A 24,968-nucleotide genomic window follows, 5' to 3' on the forward strand; every position below is an offset into this window, starting at 1 on the left:
ACCAAATTAGTAATTGATTTTAAGAGGGAGATAAATAATCTCTTTTTGTGGCTGACGGCTTTGAAATGAGGTGTATCTAGGAAACTCCCAGCGGATTGGGAGCGCAGATCTTTTGAGCAGGCCAACTGGAGCATGAGGAGGAACTAATCAAATCAAATCAAATGTATTTGTATAGCCCTCACAGAGGGCTTCACATATGCCCATAGAACTGCCCCTCAACCAACCTAAACCCTCAAGGAAGACAAGGAAAAACTCCCAAAAAACTCTCAACAGGAGAAAAAAAATGGAAGAAACCTTGGGAGGAGCAATTCAGAGAGGGATCCCCTCCTCCAGAGACGGTTGGTGGGAGAGAGGAGCAGAACACAGGATAAACATAGTCATACAGTGTCGATGGGTTTTTAAAACACCAAAATCCATTATTCAACTTTATAGATGTAGGACAGGACCGGGAGACTCGCGACCAGGTCCAGCGTTGGCTGACCGACGACCAGGCAGGTGCTGACAACTCAAACCCCCCACACCACAAGGGATGTGGTTTCTACAACTAATCTCTCCATTTAAGTGTTTGAGGCAGATTTACGCAAATCGCCTCCCCCCTCACCTCAAATTCCAGGGAAGACTCCCATTTGTATCAGTTAGTGCCCTCGCTATTGTGCATAATTGTAGTGGATGTTGTTACTTTTCCTCTTGTCTGTGGAAATGTATTTCATTAGCAACATGTCTGATTTAGCTAGTCTATGTATAGCTTAAGACTCTGTTCCAAGTAAGTATAATATTTTAATGTCTGTTTGCAGCCAGAATGTATGCAGCCACAGAAACTATGCTTTGGGTCCATGTGTTTCACATGATATACAGCAATGCATATTTTTATTTGGAACAATGCAAGTGTTCCACACATAACACCACAACTATGCCTACTCAAAACCACAGCTCTTTCTCGACTAACTGGAAAGACATAGCAGTACTTAATTCTTCTAAAACGTTTCAGTCACCACAAAATACTTCGAAATTGTATCAAAAACGTATCATTATTTTGGTTTTAACCTGAGTGTTCAGATCCCTCAATAACATACACCATCAGGGATTTCAATACTTAACCACAACGTACATGAACAGCATCATGTTTAGGGTCCCCAAAAATGTAAGGGTCATTTAGGGGGCCCCCAAGCCCACCTGGTCCTTCATCGGTGTGTATTAGACGTGACAACCTCTGACAGACCAACCTTTTGGCCCCTGACACTGTTTCTCTCAACCACACCTCGACCAACAGCTGAGAAACCAAAGAGGAATGAGAGATAGCGTCTCTTGCTTCACCCCCACCACCACTAGGTCCTCGCAAACCTTTTTCCACCACAGAGACAAAATTGATGAGTAACTACTGGGCTTGGCCTGATGAGGACTAATAAAAGCACTGATTGAATCCCCAGTTTCTACAATTGTAAGTCTGTCTGTAAGAAACCGGGCTATAGCGGCAGCTTTAAACCACTTATTTAAGAAGCATGTTTTTTTGTTGTCACCCGTAGCAGCTGGTTCCCATCTTAATTGTTTATAGTGCCCCAAAAATAAATAACTAGTCATTTCACTTATTTCTTTTTATTTTCAAACGCAAAGGGGTGTGTAGGAGAGAAAAAAAGACACACACATAGTGTGAAAGATAAGACAAATCAAATCCTTTGAGAAAAAAACGGCGTAGTATGCAAAAGCAATACCGGAGCACTTGCAATGAGTTGTGTTAATGTTAATCTCTCGCCTGCAGAGAGTTCATCGTACAACAGTAAACAGCACTCGATTCGTGACCTTATTGCCAATTTTCCATTCACTAGTGGGACCATTTCAGTTCTTTCACATAGCTTCCAGGGTGCCTGTGTTGAGATACATCCCCAGGTGATAGACATCTGATTTCTTCTTGCTTAAAGTCTGTTTGCTAGAAGAAGTCCTCCACCACCACCCCTCCTCATTTGCATGCAGCAGAGGAGGAGAGAAAAAGCACGAGGTACTGTTTTGGTGAAGTTAAAAATGTCTTCTGGGCATCCTGCAGTTGTAGTCACAAGTTGAGCCTTGTAGAGTCAGTCCCAGGAAGGCATGTGGTTTCTGAGGTCTCCAGGTCATAGTTGGACAGTACCAACAGTAGATTCTCGGGGGTAGGGTAGGTGGGGAGGTTGGAGGTTTCAAACCCCCTGCAGGGGGAGGTTGCGCCAAGAGGTCCAGTCCCGGGCAGGTTGGAGGGGAGAGGTGAAAGTGGCACAGGCCAGGAGGATGGGCACCTGTTGAGGTCAGAGTGATGCCCTTGTCCATGCCCGTCGTGCCACCCCGGTGACATACCATCCCCAGGTTAGATCTTGCTCGTTCTGTAGGGAAGAAACAGATATGAACATATGTTACATAAGCTACTTTTCATTTCTGAAATCCTTAAAGCTACTGTAAAATAGACTAAACATGAATTGTATGTGTCGGCCTGTAGAAGGTTTTTGGGCCTTGGGGGAAAACGTATTTATGGTTCGACGTAAACGCTTTCTTCTTCTCACAAGAAGAGAAGTTGGCTTTGCAAAGTGAAAATGAACTGACACTCGTCATTGCAGCACGGCTTTTGCCTCCCATCCCACCCAAAGCTTACAGATGAGCAACTCAGAGCGGAGGGAAAAGCAATCAATACCAGAGCACCCGGCCCCGCCGTCTGAGCGAGCCAACTGTGGCCCGGTTGACCCGTTCTGTTTCACAGACACCAGGGGACCCAATCAACAGGCGCTACTTCCCGCAGGAGAGCAGAGGCTAAACACCTGTAAAGCCTTGTCCCCCCGCCCCACCCCCTTTCTTTTTCTTTTTTCTAGTCCCTTTACAAGTCCTTCTCTTAGAAGATGGCAACGCTGACCCTTCTTTGAGGGGTTAGCAAACCTCGGACCAATAATTGGGGAAGAGGCTCTGTTAAACAAAGGCCTCCAGTGGTGTTAGGCCAATGTGCCAGGGTCACTAAAAGAAGTTCATCAAAGCATGCCTAAAAGGGGGCTTCTGGGTTAAAAAAAATAAGAAGAAAAAAAACATAAACAAAGTAGACGAAGGGGGAAAAATTATAATCCTGTACACTTGTTATAATTACTGCTGGCCCATAATAGCGGATGGGGGAACATTTTTCTTTCCAGCTATGGCAAATTTTGTGGAAGAGGAGAAAAGGAAGAGCGGGGGCCAAATGGCCATGAAGCAGTCATTTCCGTGCGGCGGACGGATCTCAGGGCTTCCGCACGGCTCGCTGCGTCCGATCCGAACTGACAGGTGTATTGTTTCCCAAGACCCATAAGCTCGATAATCGCAAGGGGGAAGAGGGGAGGGGGAGACGGTAGAGGAGGTGGAGGGTGGGGAGGGGGGGGGAAAGTGTAACGCTCCTTCTGAAGAGTCTTTAATTGACTTTGGTCAGGGGGAGCAATGTTGCCGAGTGAGTGACTAGCGGTAGGAAAACCAACTCAGTGTAGTTCCAAGTGTTGAGACTCTTCTATACCCCCCCCCCCCCCCCCACACACACACACACACACACACACACACACACTGCCTCATCAACCCCCCACCCACGCTCATCTCATAAACGTCTGCTTAATCTCCCCCGTTTGCGGAACATTCACCGAACTTTAATGAAAATGGCTTATGAAGTAACTGGACCTCGTAATCAAATAAGAGGGGGGAGACTGCTTTATGTCTTTGGGCAATTCATTCAAAAGGACGAAAAATAATATAAGCATCTTGTATGATTAATTGTCCTTTGGATCTAAAGTGGTGGGGTGGGGGGGGGGGGGGGGAGGGGAGGGCGGCTTATCTTAATTAGCCATGCTAGGCAGAGATACAGTTTGCCAGTGTAAAAATAAATTCTCTAGATATTAGCTACAAGACCAGAGTAGTTTTCTATCTTTCTCACCTCTGTCCTTGGGACTTTAGACTTCCCTCCTCAACTATATTCCAACAGGCTTATTCCGTTTACAGAATGTAGTCTCACTATAGCCTCGGAAGTGAAGTTCAAGCACTCAGCCTTTTGTACATTTTGGAAATAAGAAGGATAACAATTAGCTCAAGGCAAACCCTCCATCTTTCTCACTGGCTCTAGTTTGACCACATAGCTGCTGTACAGTACTGTGTGTGTGGCTTTCAGGGATTGCGTGACAGATGTGTGCGCGCCTACAGTAACAGGTCTCTATTTCGGTCCACATGACCAGTCAGATAAATCAATTGGTCACCCCCGCTGGCGCAGGCATATTTAATTTGGACAAAGTCAATTAGCTTTCGTCGGTCTTCCTATCATGCTGTAATGTGCCAATATGCCTCACTAATACATTCAGAAATGTGCCTGGAAATGAAACGAAGGGGTCATCAAAAGAAAAAACGATGCAGTTTTTGTCGTTAATCTTCATGGAAAGTACTGTATCGTAGTTTTAGTGTTCTGGTTATGTCACTGCCTAGTTGTGGTTGCAGGGTAAATAATAAATATTTTGAAATGATAGTGCCAGGTATCTGTAGAGTAAGAGCAAGGTATTAACATGTTTTTACAAAAACGCCAAACAGCACTCTTTAACCGTGACATAAGAAGGTGATAAATCACACCCTACCCTCACTGGCATTTCTAATAATAGTTAATACTGTGTTTCTACTCCTTAAGTTCTTGGAACAAAAAGCTGGTGCTGGATACCTCCTATTGTTTCTTATTTTGTAAACAAAAATCAAATCAAGTGATGCCATTGCTTTTTACATTTGTCTTGCCCACAATATGTTGACTTCATCTAACGACAGGTGGGTGTCTCACCACATAAATTACTTAAATGTTGTCTTTTGAAAATGTGGACTGAGCAAACAACAAACATGGATGCCACTGTTGACTAGATTTAGTCAGGAGATGCAGTTCATTTAGCATATGAGAAGGACGAGGGAAGAATAACTTCCTGCTTTGAACATGAACACTTACAGTGCGTCCCCCTCTGCCGTACACCAGGTTCTCCCATGAAGGGTCACATGTAATGCCACTGTCCCTCCACCCCCATCCCCATGCCCATACCACCCATGGGGCCTGGAGGGAGAAAGGAAAAAGAAGAAGCAAGATGACAAGTCAGATATCAGGTCAAACGTTTGTGAAACAGAACATTTGTCAGGAGTGTCAATTTATTAGAGGATAATAAAGTCAATGAAAGCTGTCTTTGCCACTGACCATCACTTGCAGGCCAATGAGTGACTAATGTATGCATACTGCGTGCGACCTAGCCTAGCATTTGCATATGGGTACATAGGTAGATGCTAGACCTATGTCTAGACAGGAGCTAATCAGCGCAAGGGAGATTTGGGTCAGAGGAGCAAGAGAGGTGTTGCAGTGAGACTGACCCCACCTGCATGGGGGCACGGGTAGACAACCCTGCTTGTGCACTCAGTTAGGTCTGGAGTGCTGTGTCGGCAGTGCATGTCTGGATATCTGTGTTTGTCCTTGTCTATATGCAAGTGTGTGTGTGTGCATATGTATGAGTGTGTGTGACATTTGCGTGTCCGTGTATCTAGAGATAGGGTCTTACCAGGTGGTCTGATTCCCATGTGTGTCTGGCCGTCCATGACGAAGCCCCCCATTGGTTGACCATCTGGGGTGTATGGCCCTCCTTGGCTCACTGAAACCACAGTGGTCAGAAACAGAAGGAAATACTAATTAGAATCTTACATGCATTCGAATTAACGGTCCAGTCCTGTTCCATACCATGCCCCCACCCCCCCACCATCAACCCCCCTCTAGGTAATCTCATTATTGTCAACTAATTGTCATTTTTTATCCGTTATAATTGGCAAGAAATTGTTTTGAAGGCATAGGCAACCAATATGAATTGGTCGTTAAATAGTTTGACCAAATGAGCGTGTGGTAGGTGACTTTACATTTAAATAAAAGTTTGGAGAAACCTAAATGTGATTCACTATCCGTAAAAAGTATGTTTTAAGCCATCTAACAACTCGACTTGCTTGGACCGCAACTCAGTCCCTATCGCCGTTTGTGATTAATGAGGAACGGCCACTATTCCGACAAGTAAACCCTACCCTCACCCCCCTTCACCGGCAAGGGGCAATTAGTGGCACAGGAAGAACTGCCCTAGTGTCAATGGACGCAGACTGCAATTCCATATTATTATTTTTTTGTCTCCCTCGTATCATAAAAAGGCAGTCGCTGCCCTCAGGTAGAGGGCTGTTTCTGGTTACTTTAGCCCGAGCAACAGTTCAAGCCTTCTCAGCCGGCTTTGAACTTAACAGAGTACCCCCCCCCCCCCACTACCACCACCACCAATGCAGCCCTAACCCATAACCCCCCCCATCACAGGCCATAAATTTGACAGCAGCTCCACAACAAGGCATGCATCAGGGGACTGGTCTGTCTTCAACAGAACAGCAAGAGAACGGGGACATGGATGAAGAGAGACAGAGAGACAGAGAGACAGAGAGAGTGAAAAGAGCAAGAGAAGGGTGTAAGAGCATGTAAGGTGGAAAGAAAAAATCCCTGAAAAGAGACAGGCTAGAGAGAAGATAAGGATAAATAAGGCAACAAGGTAGCCAGACACAGAGAAATAAAAAAGATTCTATGAAAGACCCAACGTGTATTTGTTATGGTTATCCATCCAATGAGTAATTTAGCTGTGCATTGAGGCTTTCTATCCGAAAAGTCAACCCCAGTGTCATTTGTTAGAGAGCTGGAGGGCAAGTGGCACATTTTAGCTTCAGTTTCACTCTAGGCTTCTATTTGTTCTAATCCAAGGTTAAAACGTTCAATGGACTGGCCAGTCAAAGCGATTAGCGTCATTGTTTCGGCTAATCCCCTGAGTCTTAGTGGCCATTCACTTCTGAAGTTAAGTCCGTCCGTTCAGTTAAACACATTCAGGACCAAAGGGGGCAAAGCCCACAGTAGCAGTAGAGGGAGGGGATGCCTTGCCACTGTGTCCTGAACTGTCAATATCTTCCACTGATTTAGAATGGCAGCATTTTCCCAAATGAGTTATATGAGAATAAATCTGTTGTTTGTTTTATTGAATTGGCGCAAGTCTGGTGCCAACTAAGGAATTTGATTAAACAACTTGCCTGCTCTGTTGGACTGGTCAATCATTGGCTGAACTATCCTCCGTCTCGCGTTGATGAACCTGAGGGGACCCGGGAAGGGGGGGTGGGACAAAAGAGGAGAGAAGACAGCAACACGTTATAAATGAGACTTGGCGAGCGGCATATGATTTCAATGTTCTGTTTTTGGAGCCGTAGAGAGAGAGAGAGAAAAAACATTCATTCGTTTTGGCTTTGTGAGAAAAAAAGAAAGAAATGGACTAGCTGTCAGCGGTGGCGGCCCGACGTTGTCCAGACGTCTCCTCCACGCTCTCCTCGAGGAACGTGGAAACCTCAACTTCCTTTCAACCCACAGTTTTTGAAGGACAAAAATGGCCTGGACAGTGAGTGTGTGAGTCTTGCCACACCAAACACCTGGATCATCTATGATTCCACAGCAATATGACACGACTGTGGAAAATAATGGCTTAAATATCCTGAGTAGAAATAATTAAAAGTACAGTAAAGTAATTTTCTTTTCTTTGCCCGTCATTTCATTTCCTGCTACCTTTTCCTCATGTAAAACAAATCAACTGCCAGCCAAAACTGTAAAGTTCTCAATATAGTTTTACAAGGTAATACAAAAAATAATAATTTGAACAAAAAAACATGAGTAAAAACAACAGGAACCCTAATCGGAGTGCATTTTGGGATTGATGTTTGTGCAAAGTTGTAGGGTGTTCATACTCGGCCCTCTTTAACCATACTTGTGCTCTCGAAATCATCCTGGTATGCATGACCTTCGACCCTGCGACCCTGTGACCCCACGCCCTCAGTAGAGGAGCACTCTGCTCTTGCTCAGCCTAAAGCCCCTCTCTGAAACCCGCCCGTCGACCCTTCCTGACCCGGGGGAGTGAAAGCTCAGTGGTTCCCACTTGATTTATGTCCTCCTGCTTTTTACCCCTGGCGGGATGGTTCCATTTCATCTTTTTGGAAAGAAAAAAAAGGGGGAGTAACGGGTTTCCTTTTCAGGAAACAAAAGCCACACCACTCTTTTCAGGCCTGCAAAAAAGGCAGGAGAGGGGGTGAGGGGGAGGGGTTAACAGGGAGCGGGGGGGGGGACGATTGTAAGAAGAGAGATAGAGAAAAGTGTAGTGATGACTACTCAGGAAAACAGAGTTATATGATGGAGTCCGTGCGCCCAGTGTCAGAAAATGCAAACAAGAAAATGAATAAATGACCCCAGTTTCAATAAAGTTGTGACAAATGAGGCGCCAATGTCTTAAAGGCTGCTGTGGCTCCCCAAGAGTTCAAATCCTTGACGTTGCTGTGACGAATTAAGGTGGTTGCTGGGGGTGGTAGTTATGTTGGGGGGTCTCTCATGGGTTAGACAGAGAGAAAGAAGGAGTGAGAGAAAGAAAGAAAGGAAACGAAAGTGAGAGAGAAGGAGAGGGAGCACTGTGGCGTTCTGTTGTGAGAGCCGGGCGCCACACACCCCTGGCTCCGCCTGTTAAGCAGCCAATGAAAGGAGGAACAGAGACCCATGCGGAGAGCTGAAGCTGCGCCCTCCATTAGGGAGTTAAAAGTTCACCCCTGTGCGACCCCCTTCACACCATGGGACTGCGTTTACGGCCCGCGCAACCCATCGTTTCCCACCGCACAATGAGCGCAACTATCCCCCTCCTTCCACTCCCACAATAGAGGCCTATTCTTCTTATGCTAGACGAATCATAAAACCGTTTTCGTAAAACATTGTTTTTCACAGGAAATGTAATTTGACGTTTTTTGGACGTTTCTTTTTTTTCACGACGGCTTTGGCGAAAATTTGACTTGTGCACTTGGCTAAGTGAGCGCCTGTGGACTCGCGGCCTAACATCGACCTCACAAAATACAGTCACAGCAAAACCCTGCCAAGTCGCCAAACGTAAACAAAGCACTATTTCCTTTTTGAAGGAATGTTTAACTGTGATGTATCTTAGTTGTACCCCCCCTCCTGTTTAGCTAATTCCCTCATCCAGGGGCATCTGGTCTGGCCCACTGCAGGCGCATGGTGACACGCCTCTCGTGAGCCTTAAACAAACGAGTGCTCCCTCCACTGCTAGCTGCCCCCCCCCCCCCACCACCACCACCACCAGCACTCCCCTGCTCGTAAAATGGCCCCAAACCCCGCCTCCTTGGGTGTCATTCTCAGGTCAACACCCTGCAACCATCCCCCCCTCTCCTATCCCCACTCACCACCCCAACCCATACCAGCCACCCCCCCACCCCGAGTGTGTTTAAATAAACCAGTCCAGCTGTTTGCCATGAAAACGCCATTTACACCAACACGCCCAAACATTCACTAATACACACACACACACACTGTCTGTCTCTCTCACCTGTTAACCAGCACATGATATTGTGCTGAGGCAAAGGGTATCAAAGGTTCTGCCAACCTCCTGGCAACCTCATTTTGCAAAAAAAGACAAGTATGTCATGATAGGTATGCGTGTTTCAGTGAGTTTTCTGGAAATTGGCTATGCTTCTCCATTTGTCATCAGATACAGGGAGGATATTGAAAAAATAGTACAGGCGGAAGTCTGCTATGCCAGCCAGTATATTAAGATGGTCGAGCAACCTCTGAATTCCAACATGTTAACATTGCACTGCGTTCTGCAGCCGACTGCTTTTGCAAGGGAGGTTGTGTGTGTGTGTCCTCTCTCTGTATATGCATGTTCAAATGTGTGTTCAATTCACCTTAATGATCCTGAAGGAAATTCAAGAGTTCAGGTAACTCAGTGTGCAGTTACAGAATAAGTAACACACTGAATACACACAAGAGCAGCAATGTAACAAGCAATGTGTGCCTACATGTGTATCTATGTGTGTGTATGTCATCCCAAGGCTGGTGCTTTTAGCGAGAACAAACGCGGGGGTCTCCCACAAGTCCCCATGGCAGCATTAGGCTCTGTTGTTGAACAGTGGGCGGCCATTACCTCACCACCCAATCCCCCCGCCCCCCCCCCTCGGAGGGCACCTCGCGCCAAACTCAGAGGAGTGTTTCCATTAACTAAACTGCGAAGCCCTCGCACACACATACTGAACATGCACAGTACGCATACAGGGCTTTGATACACACATGGGGATAACCACACACACTACACATCTATAACTTATAAGGAAGAGGCTATATGCCGGGTGTGCAACTTAATCCAAGCACGATTGCTTCATTCACAGCTTTTTTTTTTGCCAGTTGGCTCTGATTGCTCATTTACTCATAATTCTCGGTATAATGGGAAAATCTGGACTGCCTCGGGTTGCCGTAGTAACGGCGAAAAAAACATCTAATGCAGAAGTGGTCTACTAAAGGCTGCAGAAGACAAACTCAGAAACGGTCTCTGATATTTCACCCACCCATTGCCTTGTACAATATCATGTATTTGGATGGCTCAGTGAATCTTATTGGTGTGGTGGGAGATCTTTCCTTGTTAGTTCTAGTGTCATGTTACCTGGGCTAAGAGGCACAAATGGTCTAGTGACCCAAACCCTTGTTGGTCACAGAGATGGATCTCCATCAGTTCTTGTTATGGAAACTGCATCCTCTTTTTTGTTCTCTACCTAGTGGAATTCAAAACCATTAAAAAACACTCCAAAGCATGAAGTCAAGCCGTTTGTGTAGTCAAGCCATTTGTTTGAATGTACCTCGACACATTGCCCCTCCTTACTCTCTCGTTCTTGTACGCTTTCTCTCGAAGACACCCATGATGTTTTGCCCACACAACCGGAATGATGTCAGCATGCTAGGTGGAGCCTCCATCGCCCCTCTCAGAGCTGAGTCTGTTTGTGTCGGCACCGACGCAAGCCAGCGTCCTTGAAGAAGGAGAAGCGTGCTGCTGAGTGAGCCGGAGCCCTGCTGCGTTCTCTACCTGGCTCCAGCACCTGTCTCTCTGTGTAGCCGATTAGCTCCGTCCAAGGAGGAGGCTGGGCTAGCCTAGTGCACCGCAAGCGAGCGCTCACTAGTCATTAACGTTCTGTTCAGGGAAGTCTGATTCCAAACTGGATTTTTGCAGTTGCATTTGATTCCCGTGTCAGTGATGAGATGGAAGTCTCTCTAGACAGAGAAATATACAATGTGTAGCCTATATTGTTCATAAACTATTTGATGACATCCTTTATCTTTACACTTTTGCCTTGCTCAGGAAGAAACTTGTAAAGTATTTATAGTAATGTATATACTGTATATATACTGTATGTGTGTATGTATATATATATATATATATATAGCTTGGTGTATACTGGAATATTTCAGAGGTTTTCCCTTTATTCCAATTATCTGAGACCAATCAACTGTAAAGGGGGGAGGGGAGTTTGAGTAAGCCTTTCCCAGCGGAATTAATCATTCAAATCATTAGCCACAGGTTGCCTGGGGGGGAAATCCATTTCTTCTATCTAAACACAACAAAGCTGCTTCAAGACCCCCACTCACCAGTTGTTGACTTGGAGAATAGTTAACCCGGTGTCTTGCGCCAGTTGTTTCTTCTGCTCTTCCGAAGGATAAGGATGCTGTGTCAAAAGAAAGAAGAATAGAAAAAAAGGGCATAAATACAAAAAAGGCTGGTTGAGAAACAAACCCCCCAAAAATTCAACTATTGTTCTGCTGCTGTTGTTGTCAGCACTGCTAGTCTAAAAGCAGAGGCTAATTAGCGCTCAAGAACGGAGGTGTGGCTCCAACTCATTAGCGGAATATGAAATGGAGCATAATTAATGGTGAAGAAATGGCGAGCCAATTAGGGAATTTAGCAGAGTGGAGAAACAGCTACATTAATTAGTGGTGTGCTATGCTACAGAAGCTCCTGATGGGGCTCAGACAAGACTGTTCCCCAGCACCAGTGGATCCAGAGCAGGCCTGAGGCTGCAAAACCAGGTCTCCAGAGTTTACGTGTGTGTGTGTGTTTGTGTGTATGAGTGCGTTTGTCCCCCCCGAATAAAGATAAGGCACTAGGGATGCATTCAAATCCCAACGGTTTGTGCACGATTCCTTTCTTTAATTTGTTTCTCTTCATCCACGCCAACCTCAAAAGGCTAGAGGTGATAACAGCAATTGGACACCTGCTCCAACGAGTCTATTTGTTATATAGCTTAAGTAAAAATTACTTTCAAGGCATGGCATCAGGTCACAGAGATTCACAGTGGCAAAAACAGTGGTGTATTACTTAGGATACTGTCAAAAGGTCAAAATCAGATCCACCATAACATGCACACCATGCATAAAAGTGTAGGGCAAGACCTCAACCGATTTAACGCTTCATAACCGCTAACTCTAGTTAGCATCTTGAGTCAGTCACTGTACTGTGACTAGTCCAAATTGTCCACGACTGACGTCCTAGGGCCAATTTCATAGTCAAAATGGCATGCTTTTCACCACACTTGACAAATATGCTTCTGATGTTTGTTGGCTTTTTTTCAGCCACAGAATCAACTATGAGTGTATGTTTTGCTTCGTGGTTTTCATGTGAGGTTATTGTAATTGACCTAAACTGGCTCAAATTGGCAACAAATAGTGATAATTGTGGTGTTGCCTCATCAAATTTTCAACATCCATCTAGCAGGCACTTTCCAATCTCATGGGTGTCCCTTTCTACCCAAGTTGATAATTCCATTAAGTGGTTGCCTGGAAAAAAATTGCTGTCTGAACTGGGAGGAAGGCAATGTTCCAGGAGCATTCCAGGGGCATGAACACACTGCATTCTACTACGGAGCAAAACTGCTTTCATGATTCTATTGATAATCATAAGGGGGTTGTGAACGTCAAAGCGAAAACCTCCCAGACCATGTCAAACAACTTCTCACGGTACATTCCATATTTCGACCATGTCCAGCAATATTCCAACTCAATTTAATATCCTAACATCTTCCCAGAATACAAGACACAAAGACGAGAAAGAAAAAAACATGCACAAATACACAGGAAGGCGGGGAAAAACCTCAGTCCTAATTTCAGAAGTTTCCACTCGGGGCTCTAATCCTGATCCACCCGCTCATTATAAATTATAATCCTGTTAGCAGGAACAGTGGCTCTAACCGCTCCTGGGTTCCCAGCTAACCTCGGAAGAAAGGCCGACCGCGGCCACTCATCTCCAAACCTGTAATTAGCAAGTTATGCCAGGGCTTTGCCTAGGGAGTTCTGGATCAACTCTACAGCATATAGTAGAAGTAACAGGTTCGTATAAAACGTTTTAAAACTACAACCTACTTTTTTTTAAAGACCTAGACCAAGACAAATAAGGTCACAATCATTTGTTTGCAGGTTGAAGTTGCCCCTCAAAACTGCTTTTGTGTCAGCATCAAACCTAGCAATGTCTAAGGTTGGGATTTGTGGAATCTGATTCCAGGTTTCAAGCCACTAATCAACTATCAGGCTATGCTTGGGCTCTATTTCTCTTTCTCACACACATACACACACTTTCTCTCTCTTTAAGCATGCTAGGACAGCTCAACGCCAGGCACTCCAGGCAAAACTCCACCTGAGTGCCTAAAATCTCCAAGGAGACAGAGGACACCACAAAGTGTTGGATCAACACAAATATGTGGTTGCGGCTCAGGTCGGACTTTTACCTCCAGGATATTTTAAGGTTACCTATATAAGATACAAGTCACAATGGAGCTGGTTTCAACATAAAAAAGGCCAACAAGGAGACTTCTGTGTATCCGACTCATCTCTTGTTCTCCACTTCTGTGGAAACACGTTTAACCACATTCACATGTATGAACGAGAGAGCAGTGCAATTGCCATGACTGAGTCTGAGTTGAGTTCATGAGTTCATCGTGCATATTACTTTTAAAGCTGTCAATCTTTTTCCATTCTTTTTTTTTTTCAACAGCAACCAGCATTCAACATAAACACTGGAACAAAACAGTATTTCCTTTGGTATAACGATCATTAAAACAAAAACAATTGCTTATAGGAAGTCAGTTCCAGAAATCTCCCGCCCAGATCAAGCACTGACCCAATGTATGGATGGCATAGTCAACAGGCTAGTAACAACATTTTCCTCTGCCCCCCCCCCCTCCTTTGTGCATCTCTACCTGACCACTCAGAGTCCAACTCCCTGTCGCCAAGTCTTTCATCACAACATTAACAGTAATAGGTTGGGGTGGGGAGAGGGGGGTCAGCTCTCCAATACCAGCAGGTCTGGACACATTCCCCAGGTAGGGCTGGAGTATGTTAGCGTGTGTTTGAACATACACAGACACGCATCGAAAACTGCTCACATTTTAGGCTGTAGTAACACACTCACATAAACCTGTACACACCTGCAGTACATCCGTACCTGCTCATGCCGTACACACACATAGTACAACACACACACACACCAAGACAAAACCTACAGCCGCGCTACAGCCCACATGTTGGGTACGGTGCCTGTGGTGTCGACCGCTAAGTGGCTGCCGCCGGGCTGTGGCAAGCGAAGCTGCCAAGGTGGTGACAGGTCAGCTGAACCAGTCTCCCACTAAGCAGGCAGGCAGGCAGGCAGGCCACTGACGATCTCTACAAGGCCCCCAAAAAAATCCAAAGCCCCTGGGGATGGGCAACATTCCGACGCTAGCCTCAGCGGGCCTCAGCGAGCCTCAACGGCTTAGCCAACCACCTCACCCCTCCAGCTCAAACGAACCACGAGGAGTCTCTAATGAACTGGAGTGCACGACAGACCCCATCCGTGTTGCTAAATGGTGGTAACCAAATATGTGTCATTTTGAGTTGGGAGGGAGGCGGGAGAGGGAGGGGGGGGGGGGGGTTAGCACCTCCACAGATCCACACCTGCTTGGCTTGAGGTTCTAAGCAAATGGGGAAAGGGGAGGGGGGAAGCGACTGAGCTTCAACTCTAAGCCACAAGTGTGTGTGAACACATGCTTGAGTCTTTGCGTGTGTGTGTGTGTGTGTGTGTGTGTGTGTGTGTGTGTGTGTGTGTGTGAGCGATCAGACTGATTTTTTCAGGAGGGGTGATTATGTCGTTTACTGGACCAGTAAACCTGTTATAGGTTGTAATTACCCCTCATTTGGAGTGAGGAGGATCGCTCCGGGGGCAGTGAGATGCACCCAGACCTGACACACAGTTTAGGACACAGGGAAGGAAGAGCCAGCCAATAGTAATAAGGCCCCTTTCCCTTTGAAAGAGAAGATGGAATTTAAACAATTGAACATGTCGATAAGACATACGTGGGCAGGTTAACGTTAGTTTGAAGTCCTCTTAATCTCACAATCATTTTGTGTTTGCAGTAGAGGTCCACAAAAGGCAGGGGAGGCACCAAGTGTCATGTTTGAGGGAACGTTCACACTTGCCCTCAAGTCAACACTCTGCACTAATCAACTATCGCAATCAAATTCCCATATTCAGGATCCAGGCTCATCCTACTTTTCCCACCACGTGATGCCATCTGCCAATCTCTCCCTGTCCTTCGACCCTCCCCAGCTCATTATCTGTCGGCCTAAACACTGGTCATTTACCTTGTCAGAGAAAAAAGGCCGTGCCGATGATGTATGTGACCACATGCTGGACTTTTCAGAGGGAGGTCAATAAAGGCAACCCCCGCGGAGAGGAGGGCTGAGAGTCTCGGGGGGCCTGTCAGAAAGGTAATGGATGATGTTTTCACTGCAGGGTGAGGGAACCAGCGAAAACCCATCCCCTCCACACAATGGGACGCCAATGTGGATAAATGAACTCAGATGCCCCGTCGGCGTTCCCCTCCCTACTCCATCCTCCCCCCTAAAAAAGACTTTAAAAGACTATGGTTTGCTTTTTTTCTGCCACTGACTCCAATAATCGTCCGCTCATTACTTCCAAATGTCTCCCTGTTAGCTAGCATGCTTGCTAAGTCAGACGGGGGCCAAGCAACAAAAGAAGGAGCAAAAGAAAAATATAAAAAAACGGCAGAAGGCCGCTTCAGATATCGTGGACTCGACAAAGGGGTACATTGAGCTATAAAAGGAAGAGGGGGCACCGTCGCTCATATTTTCAGGCTATAAGCTAAGTACCGAGGGCATAAACACTAGTACACTTATGTGTAATGACATTTATTCTTTAATTCTGTGGCGCCAACAATTCTACCCGCTGCTTGGATGGAATTAAGAAGTAATCAGCAGGCGTAGGTCCCTTAAATTGAATTTTACAAATATGAATATGGCAGACTTTGTCATACCTAAGTGTCAATATTCCCTAGGGTCACTAAAAACATGAACATTTATATATATATATATATATATATATATACATTATTTTTTGTTTGTTGTTGTTTAGTTCTTTTGGGCGGGGAGAGGGATTTGAGACAGACTGCACAGTAAAGTTTTTATTTCATGTCCCGCATATCATGATGAGCGATCACATTATGGACTGGACACATTGTCTTAGAACAAAAGGATAGGAAAGAAGGGACAGAGAGGGCTAGCTAGCTGGTTGACCTGGGATTGCCTGCCAGGTTGTGTATGGCAGAGGGGTTGACACGGGTGAGCAATGTGCCAACATTCGAAGGAGCCTGGCAATAAACAACCGATGACGAATGGGTTCAGATGCCCTGCCACCTTTGACCTTTGAGGATCCCATGGTTGAGGGGTGTGAGGTCAATCCTGGGGCTTCCAGGGATAAAACATTACCAGGCTTATATCATTCTCTCTCAGTCTCTCTCTCTCTCTTTTGATTTCTATAGCTTCACATGTCTGTTCCACAGGAGAGGAAGAGAGGGTGGAACCCTTTCCTGTAATAATGTGCGTGAATTTGTAAAAAGTCCTGTCTCAGTCATGGCTTTGCATGGTGTTTTCAATGAAAAACTATATTCAGCAACGCATTCAAAGCTTTAATAAATTGCAACTAAGATTTGTGGCGTTCCTGTAAACCCAGCTTTAATACTTGAGTTTAATAGAAAACAAACTTTTACAGTACACAAGTGTGTACAGCGCAAACCTTTTCCCCACCTGTTTTTGCTCATGTTTGTAAAATGTGCTTCCAAGGTTTTTTTTTTAAGCACATTATTACAGCACATCTGTGAGTAAGAGGGTGGCAAATTAGACACTAATTGCATTAACAGGGATTATGCCTTCCAGTTTCGTTTTTTTTCTCTTTCACCGTTACATGAAACACTTTGTAAAGAGAGGAGGGAGAAGAAAAAAACGTGCAGAGGGAAAACAGCACGTTCGGCTGTGGTTTCGCTCTTTACGAGCTGCGGCTCCCTTCTCGCTGCAGGCTCTGCCATTCTGTGTACAACTAGTGGAAGGGGGTTATGCATCCCACCCCCCACCCCCTCGCCGTGGTAACGACCCGCCAATCCCAGCGGAACCTCGCACAATGTGTGTGCATGGCAACAATCTGAAGCCTGTGTTTTGTCCTATTACCCTATCACGTAATTACCTTTTCATTGGGGAGTCTACCCCCTACCTCCCACCTACTCAGTGTACAGTGAAAAAAGTGGGCGTGGGGAGGGGGGGGCACTAGGACCTATGTTGCCTGCTAAATGATTGGAGTTCCATCCTGTTCGCTTCAGGATTCAGAAAAACCTGCCCACTCACACCCGCAAACCAAACATGTAACGCACAAGCTTACACATACATACAGCACATACAAACACACACAGAACTCCACCCTAAACCGGTCACCCATACACAAGCATGTTTATACAAACAGCAGACATACACACGCATACACAAAGGGCCTTATGAAGGAATTTATGAGGGCAAGTACTGTCCATAAACCTGAACTCGCTTCCTTTGAATCTATAAATCGGAAAAATGAAAAGTACTAAGCTCCTCGCTCCACAAATCATTCCACTCAATGAACTGCACACACATCAGCCCCCCCCCCCCCACACAATTCACACTCCCCCTCAAAAACGTTTCAGACTATCTGTGGTTAACAGTCCAAAATCTCCCACTCCTACCCCGACCACTCTTTCTCACAGGTACCTGCGTTTCCACTCTCCTCCCTCCCTCTTCCATCTGCTGCCTTCCTCGGTCACCCCCAGTTTCAGCAGTGGGTCCTGGCAGACACCCTGACCCCCACCAAGCCTGCCTAATTTAGCCTCTCCATGTATGGCGTGAAAACGGGTTCATAGCAAGTTTTCTCATTTTTCTATCTGTACCTCAGTACTTGGACAACTGACTCTACTTTTCATCTTCGGCCAAACTCAGCCATGACACGTATATGCCTGTGTCCAAGTACTGAGGCCAAATATATCCTCCCTTCCACAACGTGTTTGTTCTTAGTTTTACTCCGACCAAGTTTTAAGCACTCCATTCTACTTCTACACTTCTTAGAATCACTGGTAGAAAAGGGCAGACGAAATGTAAGCAAAATATCTGTGTTAGCTTTGACAGCCTCATGTCAAAACACCAGCATTTGGACCCGCATGCTTAGTCCACTTTGACAACTTCTCAGAACTTCTTTCAGCTTCACAGAACTTCTTTCTCCAAGCACAGAAATCCAAAATGGCCGCACCTTGTTAACTCAAAATGTTGGTCTTGTCAGGACACCTTAAAAGATCCATGAACTGGCTTTCTGTGACATATCTGGACCGTAACAGAGGCCAAAGAGCACAACCTATTGCTTAAAATATCCCCGTAGGACGACATCAAAAAAGAGGGGGGGGGGGGTTGTAATGGTGATATGCCACTTATCTCACCGTCAAGTGCTGGAAGAGCCACGCCCTCATGATGTTGGTGGCCACTTTAGGGAAGATCCCCCGCTTCTTGTTGTGCCGCTTGTCCTTGTCGGGGTCATCGTCGTCCCCCGTGCTGGGAGAAGCCACCCCGTTGTCCAGACAGTCACCTGTCCAAACCCAAAACAATGCATTGTGGGTGGTTGTGGATGTTCTAGTAGTTACAACACAGTAAAGACTTTTAATGCCAAGGGAATCATTTTAAATGTAATTTTGCTTTTAGTATGTAAAACAGGGTCCTTTTGAAGTAAATTCAGGGGAGGAAGATTACTGCTGAAACCTGAAAAGCCACAATCTTGACTTTCTTTGTCTTTTTTCCCAGCTTTGTGAAAAGGGAACACTTACAAATGTTCATCGATTCCGCCTGTAAGCTCTCCTAACCTGATTATTTCCTTAGGTCTTCCAGAATACAGAAAAAGCTAGAAATCAGAGCAGAGTATGTATTTTGTATCGATTGTAGCAGAAAGTCCTGTCTTATATCTTCATTAAAAGGGTGTCAGCAACTTGACTGAGGAAGGGAAGTCTGCTGTGGTCCATGTAGCCTATCTTCTACACATTACATGTATTTTAAATACTCTCCCAACCAGCCTTAACAATTTAATAATCGACACATGAACTCATCACACAAACAGCATTGCTGCCATCTTTCCTTCCCCAAAGATATTCAAAACCAAACGGCCTAGTTTATTCCTCTTGCTGTTTTGGAATTCACATAAATTATTTAGGCTAATGCGTGTGGGTCAGAAATGGCATCCACCCAGAATCATGTCCAGTTCATTAAGAGAACCCATGCTGACCTTCAACCTGGTCAGCCAAGACATTTGCGCTCCTCAACCAACTCTCAAGACTATTGCCAACACCTAGCTTTGTCAAGCCAACCAAAGCTATCAAAACCACTCCACAAAATAAAGTCATGAATTAACGTTTTCACTAACAACCATCCACAGCCAGTCATTTTATTGCACCTTTTCCACACCTCCTCTACCACTTTAATGAGTTTTTTTTTTCTCTGGCTTTTAACAGCGGACAGGCAAGGTTAGAGGTACGGTCTGAGGACACATGTTGCAGGAACTTTGGGGTCTGAATTAGCCCAAATGTCAGTGGTGACTTCATTGAGACTCTCTCCAGTTTAGTTTTGGCTTTTCCTCCGTTGAAACCAGAGGCAAGATTTCTGTCGAGTGCCGGAGTCTGAAAAGGTGGACATAATCATAAAAATTATGCTCAAGTCCATAAACAAGCTCTCAGCCTCATTAGGCAGAACCGTCGGTTCCCCTAGGCTGATTTATGCCCACACTCTCTCCTCCTTTCTGCTTTTCACTTCTTCCTTTTCAATCTTCTTTCGCTCTTTCTCTCCATTTGTTTTCCTCTCCCTCCTCGCCCCTTCTCTCGTCATCTCTTCTCTTTCTCTGACTGTACAGTACTGTACCTCCCTCCTCTCTCTCTTTCCTCTCATTCTCCTCCTGTCTTCTCACTCTCCTCCCTCCGCCTTGGCGCCTCCCTATCTTTACCCTGTCACTCTCTCTTGTACTTTCCTTTCACTCTGTCAATCTATCTCTCTCTCCATCCTCTTCCTCTCTGTCATTCTACCGATGCTACAGGGAAACAAGGTGACTTTGGTCCAACCCGCTAATGGCTTGTGACAGGTCAACATCACGACAACCTTGTGCACTGCAGTCAGGGGTTGATGTGGGGTCGAAGAAGAGAGAAGAGGATGGCGTAAGGGGCGATGATGGGGGGGGGGGGGGGGGTCAGACCAAGGGGGGTTGCGAAGTGCTCTGCAATGACTAGAACTGAAAATGTCACATCTTCCTCCAGATCCACCCATGTGTGAAGGGGTGCTGCCCGTGCGACAGAGTGGGAGAAAATGGAAGGAGGAGGGGAAGACTTGGAGAGGCGCAGCTGCAGAGAGTGACAGAGAAGGCTCTGCTACTGTACGCTTTCTTGCCTGGCTGAAGAGAAAGTTAGAGAAGGAATTGCTCCTCCTCCTCCCCAAAACAACACTAAGCTTTGCTCAATACAACCTTGAATCTGCAGTCTAGTCAGTAGCCATGCCAGACAAAGTGTTAGTTGCTCCTTCTATCTCTCTCTCCATCTCTCTCACCTTCTATCTCTCTCCTTCGGTCTCTGTCTCTCTCTCTCTTTTTCTATCCATTTGGCCTCATTCCATTGTCCCTTTTTTCGAATACAGTTCAATAGTGGGACTATCGCTCTCTCCCAACATCCAGACCCTGACCCCAAAAAATGTCCACTCACACTTTTCCAAGACGCAAGTTATAAGTCAAGCTGTCAAAGCTCCGAGGAGAGCAGCTGCTGGCCTCCTCGATCGCAGAGTTTCAGAAGTGTTTGCACAAAATTTTATTGGCCGTGGTCTGGTGCCTATGGCGGAGAGGGCTTTTTTTTTGTTATTTTGCATTCACGCTTCTACCATGGACCATTGCTAGTTGGACCCGCCGCCCTACAGGAGGGGTCATGTGACCGCTGACCAATTGAAGAGAGAGAGGAAGTGACCTCGCTGGATAGGATGTAGGGCTTGCGGTAATTTCAAGCAACTGGAGAGACTAAAACAGAAGAACGAGAGAAAGATTGAAGGGGCCGACTGTTTCTCATGCTGGCTGTTTGACGGCTCCTTGCTAACTGTTTCTCTGACCCTCATGCAGAAGAGCTTTTGTCCCCCCCCACACACACACCACCATGCAACCTGAGCAGAGCGTAATTGTGTGACTAAACTACAACCGTAGCTATAGCGATGAACCCTCTCTTCAAAAAAACGTCTGCAGAGATGTTATCCATCCTCCTATCTGTTTTCCTCCTCTTTCTTTTGTTTGTCTGTGTCTGATATCGTCTCTGACTACAGTCTGTCATTTAGTTACAGGTGGGACACAGTATATCTCTTCAGTCACTATCAGGTGTTTCCTAAAACGTTGGGTGATTACGTCTCTGGAGGGGAACACAACCCGTCCATTCACCCCACCTAAACTCAAGGCTATTAGTTTGGAAGCCACTGGTCATGCTTAATAAACTCAACGAGCCGAGGCTGACAAATTCCCTGCTCTACAGAAGCTTGACCAACACAGGGCTTTTTCCAACTAATACCACCGAAAGTGCTTTGAAACGCATACCAATAGGAAGGGAAAAGACAATAGTCATGTTTGTGTTCTAGTGGGGCTTTGTTGAGGCAGTGTGACCATATTTGTATTTGGGAGTTTTAAGTACACAGATATCCCCAGGGAGGAGTCCACCCGTGGCGGCGCTAAACTGCAAATGTATGCGGGAGATAACAAGACCGTGCATACTTGTTTCCCTTGGCTTGCAAATGGTCCCAGTAATAGGTGATACACATCTGACTGAAACTGTTTGGACAGTGAGCAGGAGGCCACAAACTCAGAGTCCTCCGGAACATAAAGCCGTCCAATAGGAAGAGAGGCCCCTTTTCAGTCTTGCCCTCGCCCAACCATTAGGAATTAGAGACGTTGTGTGTGTGCTTGTGTGTGTGTATGAATCTGAGTGTGTGTTGTGTGTCCATGTGTGTGTACCCAGCTCTGTTATTACTCTTTCCCCATGTCCAAATAAAAGAGGTGCAGAGGCTGGTACATAAATCGTCTCTCAGTCACTAGAATATAATGCGCCCTTTCTTCCAGATCCTATCCTCGGCCTCAGCTTTGCCTCCACATTTTCTGTCAACCCTCATCACTCACTCTCCCCTCTTTCTCTCTCCTGTCTCTTTTTCTTTTCAGTGTAACATCCAATCCAAACTCAGGAAAACATGACATGACCTTCAGGGGAGGCCCAATCCTCTTCGCTCGTGTTCTTTCCTTATTTCCCACGGATCTGACAGTATTTGATAAGTCTACCTAAGACCAGTTCCACCTATCTTGTGGTTTGACCAATCAGAAACTCCCCTACCTTGCTCGCTGCTGTTGTCTCCGCTGTGTGACGTGTGGCCCCCGCTGGAGGGCCCCGGTGTCCCCGTGGACCGTATAGAAGCCGCGTCATCGTGGTCTCTGCTCCACGAGATCTGTCCGGGGGTGCAAAACGGCCATCAGACTCTCATAGTCTCTGTCGTACATCCTCCTTGCCCAGTCAGCACAGGGCACAGCAAATTCAGAGCACTGTACCTACTGAATATTGTAAATTGTGGAACCCACTGTACTATCAGACCCTTTAGCTAACTGTCATGAGAAGTGGTATTATATGTGACACAATGCAATGCAATAAAAAGTATTGTTTATATGCGAGGCAATTCCCGAATTCTGTGATACTGACAAAACATTAACATTTTAACATAGGACTGTATGTTTCATTACTTCTTTTGATCCTGTTCAAGTTGCTTGAGACTGACCGTACATAAAAAGACAATATTTAAACTGTTCCATTTTTCATTTTGCAACTTTCCAGTCTATAATTTTATACTTTGCAAGATGTTTTCCCCCAGAGAACATCTCCATGGCCAACACATGACAATGACACTACCAAAGAAGGGACATACATTGTTATATTGCAACATGACTGCTATAACAACTAAACATAAAACATTTACTTTACTAAGTCCTCCTTGCAAACAAAGGCTAAATGTGGACAGCTTAAAATATTTGTGACCTATGGTACTTAAACAATACGTGAAACAGATAGAACCAGCTGTGTGTTGCACATGAGCTAGTTACTGCTCTCTGAGATGTGTAGCTACATTCAGGTCAGCGTGCCCCTTTAGTTGTAATTGTCTTTGACCACCCGTTGAATAATGACTTCTCTTTGGAAAGTAAAAAAAGAAAGAAACAAGAAATATATATCATGCATTGCGCTGCATACCAAGGGAATGCAGTAAGGGGTAGTAATGTAGAACATATGCTCAGAACGCAAATGGTTAAAGCAGCAAACTTCAACATGAGGGGTTCCCAAAGAATAAGGAAGAATGAGAGTGTATGTGTTTGTGGGGGGATGGGGGGGGTGTAAGTGAGTGTGCATGTATGCGTTCATGTGTGTGTAAATGATAAAATAGAAACCCACCCAGGAGAGAGAAAGAAGGTACAGCTAGCACAGAGAGCGACCCCCCCCCCACACACACACACACACACCCTCCAACCTGCACCCCCACCACCCTTATCCAGTATTATAGTCCCTAAACACCCCCATTTCACAGAGGTGTGGAATTATGTGTGAAAGCTGCACACTGTTGGGTTGGGGGGTGGCCTGGGTTCTAAGTGCCCCTCCTGTTAGGGTTGGTGTCGGATCAAGGACTCAGATGTGGAAGGGAGAGCAGAGAGGTTGTTCAACTGGTTATTGCAACAAGACAGTACAGTACATGTCTATGGCTATCAATGGGCTATTCTGTACAATCAATTTAAATGTCAACAGTATGGATACAATTAAATCACGGATCACTGTGCATCCGTAGAGTATTATCAATACTGCAGGCGATTTTACAATTCCATTTGTCAAGTGCATGTCATCCCAAATGGCCAGTTGAAAATTATGCAAATTAGATGAGTGTGCATGTATACTGTGCAATACTGTATGATAAATACATCTGTAATGAATGATGAAATTATACCACTAAATAGTACAGAATGTTCCCAACATTGTTTCACTGAGTGTTGCTTTGAGAAAAGTAAATTGGACATTCAAAACTTAATAGTCATCAAAGCTACTTGTTTGAAATGGAACACCAAAACGAGTCTGGTGCCACTTGACACTAAGCTACTTAAATGTATACTTGTTGCTTTGGTGAATAAATAGTTAAATGGTTAACAAGTCACTATGGCTGACATGGCACTTTAAGGAAGTAGGGGCGATGTATATTCAACACCTAAAGGCTTGCTGGAAGGGTGCAGCGTGATTTTAGAACTGGCTCGGTTGCATTCACATGAAAACGGAGACGACTTGACTTTTCACCTCTTGTTCATTCGTGATAGAAGAGAATGTCTTTCTCAACACATGCACATCACAGAAGAATGAACACAATAACCCAGTAAGAAAGAGAGAAACATATAAGGACAAATAGGTTAAATGTAAGGCCTGTATTAATAAGACTGTTTGCATGACGTTAGCAATATATTCATGATGCATAATTACAGACTCCACATTTTCTTTACAGAACGAAAATAGTTACTTTACTAGACTAACCCTCTGAAAGTGTCGACGAAAGATATAGGCTACAGGCAACGTATGTATTCACGTAATTATTGTTAGCCTACAAATGACACACGTGCGGTGCAAATGACTTGTAGCCTATTCGTCATTTTTCGATACAGCAAACCGACATT

The 24,968-nt window shown here is 45.4% G+C and overlaps 1 protein-coding gene across 2 annotated transcripts in view; it reads right to left on the reverse strand.

The window, feature by feature from the left end:
* Positions 1-838: 838 nt before the first annotated feature.
* meis1a (Meis homeobox 1 a) overlaps positions 839-24,968 on the reverse strand; it is a 28,347-nt gene continuing 4,217 nt past the window's right edge. Inside the window, exons 7-13 of one of the 2 annotated variants that reach the window (XM_062448221.1) lie at positions 22,612-22,723; positions 18,673-18,818; positions 11,492-11,568; positions 7,068-7,130; positions 5,535-5,620; positions 4,940-5,041; positions 839-2,348 (exon numbers count right to left, since the gene is read on the reverse strand). In XM_062448221.1, the coding sequence (XP_062304205.1) occupies positions 4,983-5,041; positions 5,535-5,620; positions 7,068-7,130; positions 11,492-11,568; positions 18,673-18,818; positions 22,612-22,723 (543 nt within the window). In that variant the 3' untranslated portion in view covers positions 839-2,348; positions 4,940-4,982. Of the gene's footprint in view, positions 2,349-4,939; positions 5,042-5,534; positions 5,625-7,067; positions 7,131-11,491; positions 11,569-18,672; positions 18,819-22,611; positions 22,724-24,968 lie in introns of both variants that reach the window. The other variant, XM_062448220.1, reaches the window with a different exon arrangement.

The sequence above is a fragment of the Osmerus eperlanus genome, chromosome 22 (genome assembly GCF_963692335.1).
Source record: "Osmerus eperlanus chromosome 22, fOsmEpe2.1, whole genome shotgun sequence".
Classification (NCBI taxonomy): Eukaryota; Metazoa; Chordata; class Actinopteri; order Osmeriformes; family Osmeridae; genus Osmerus; species Osmerus eperlanus.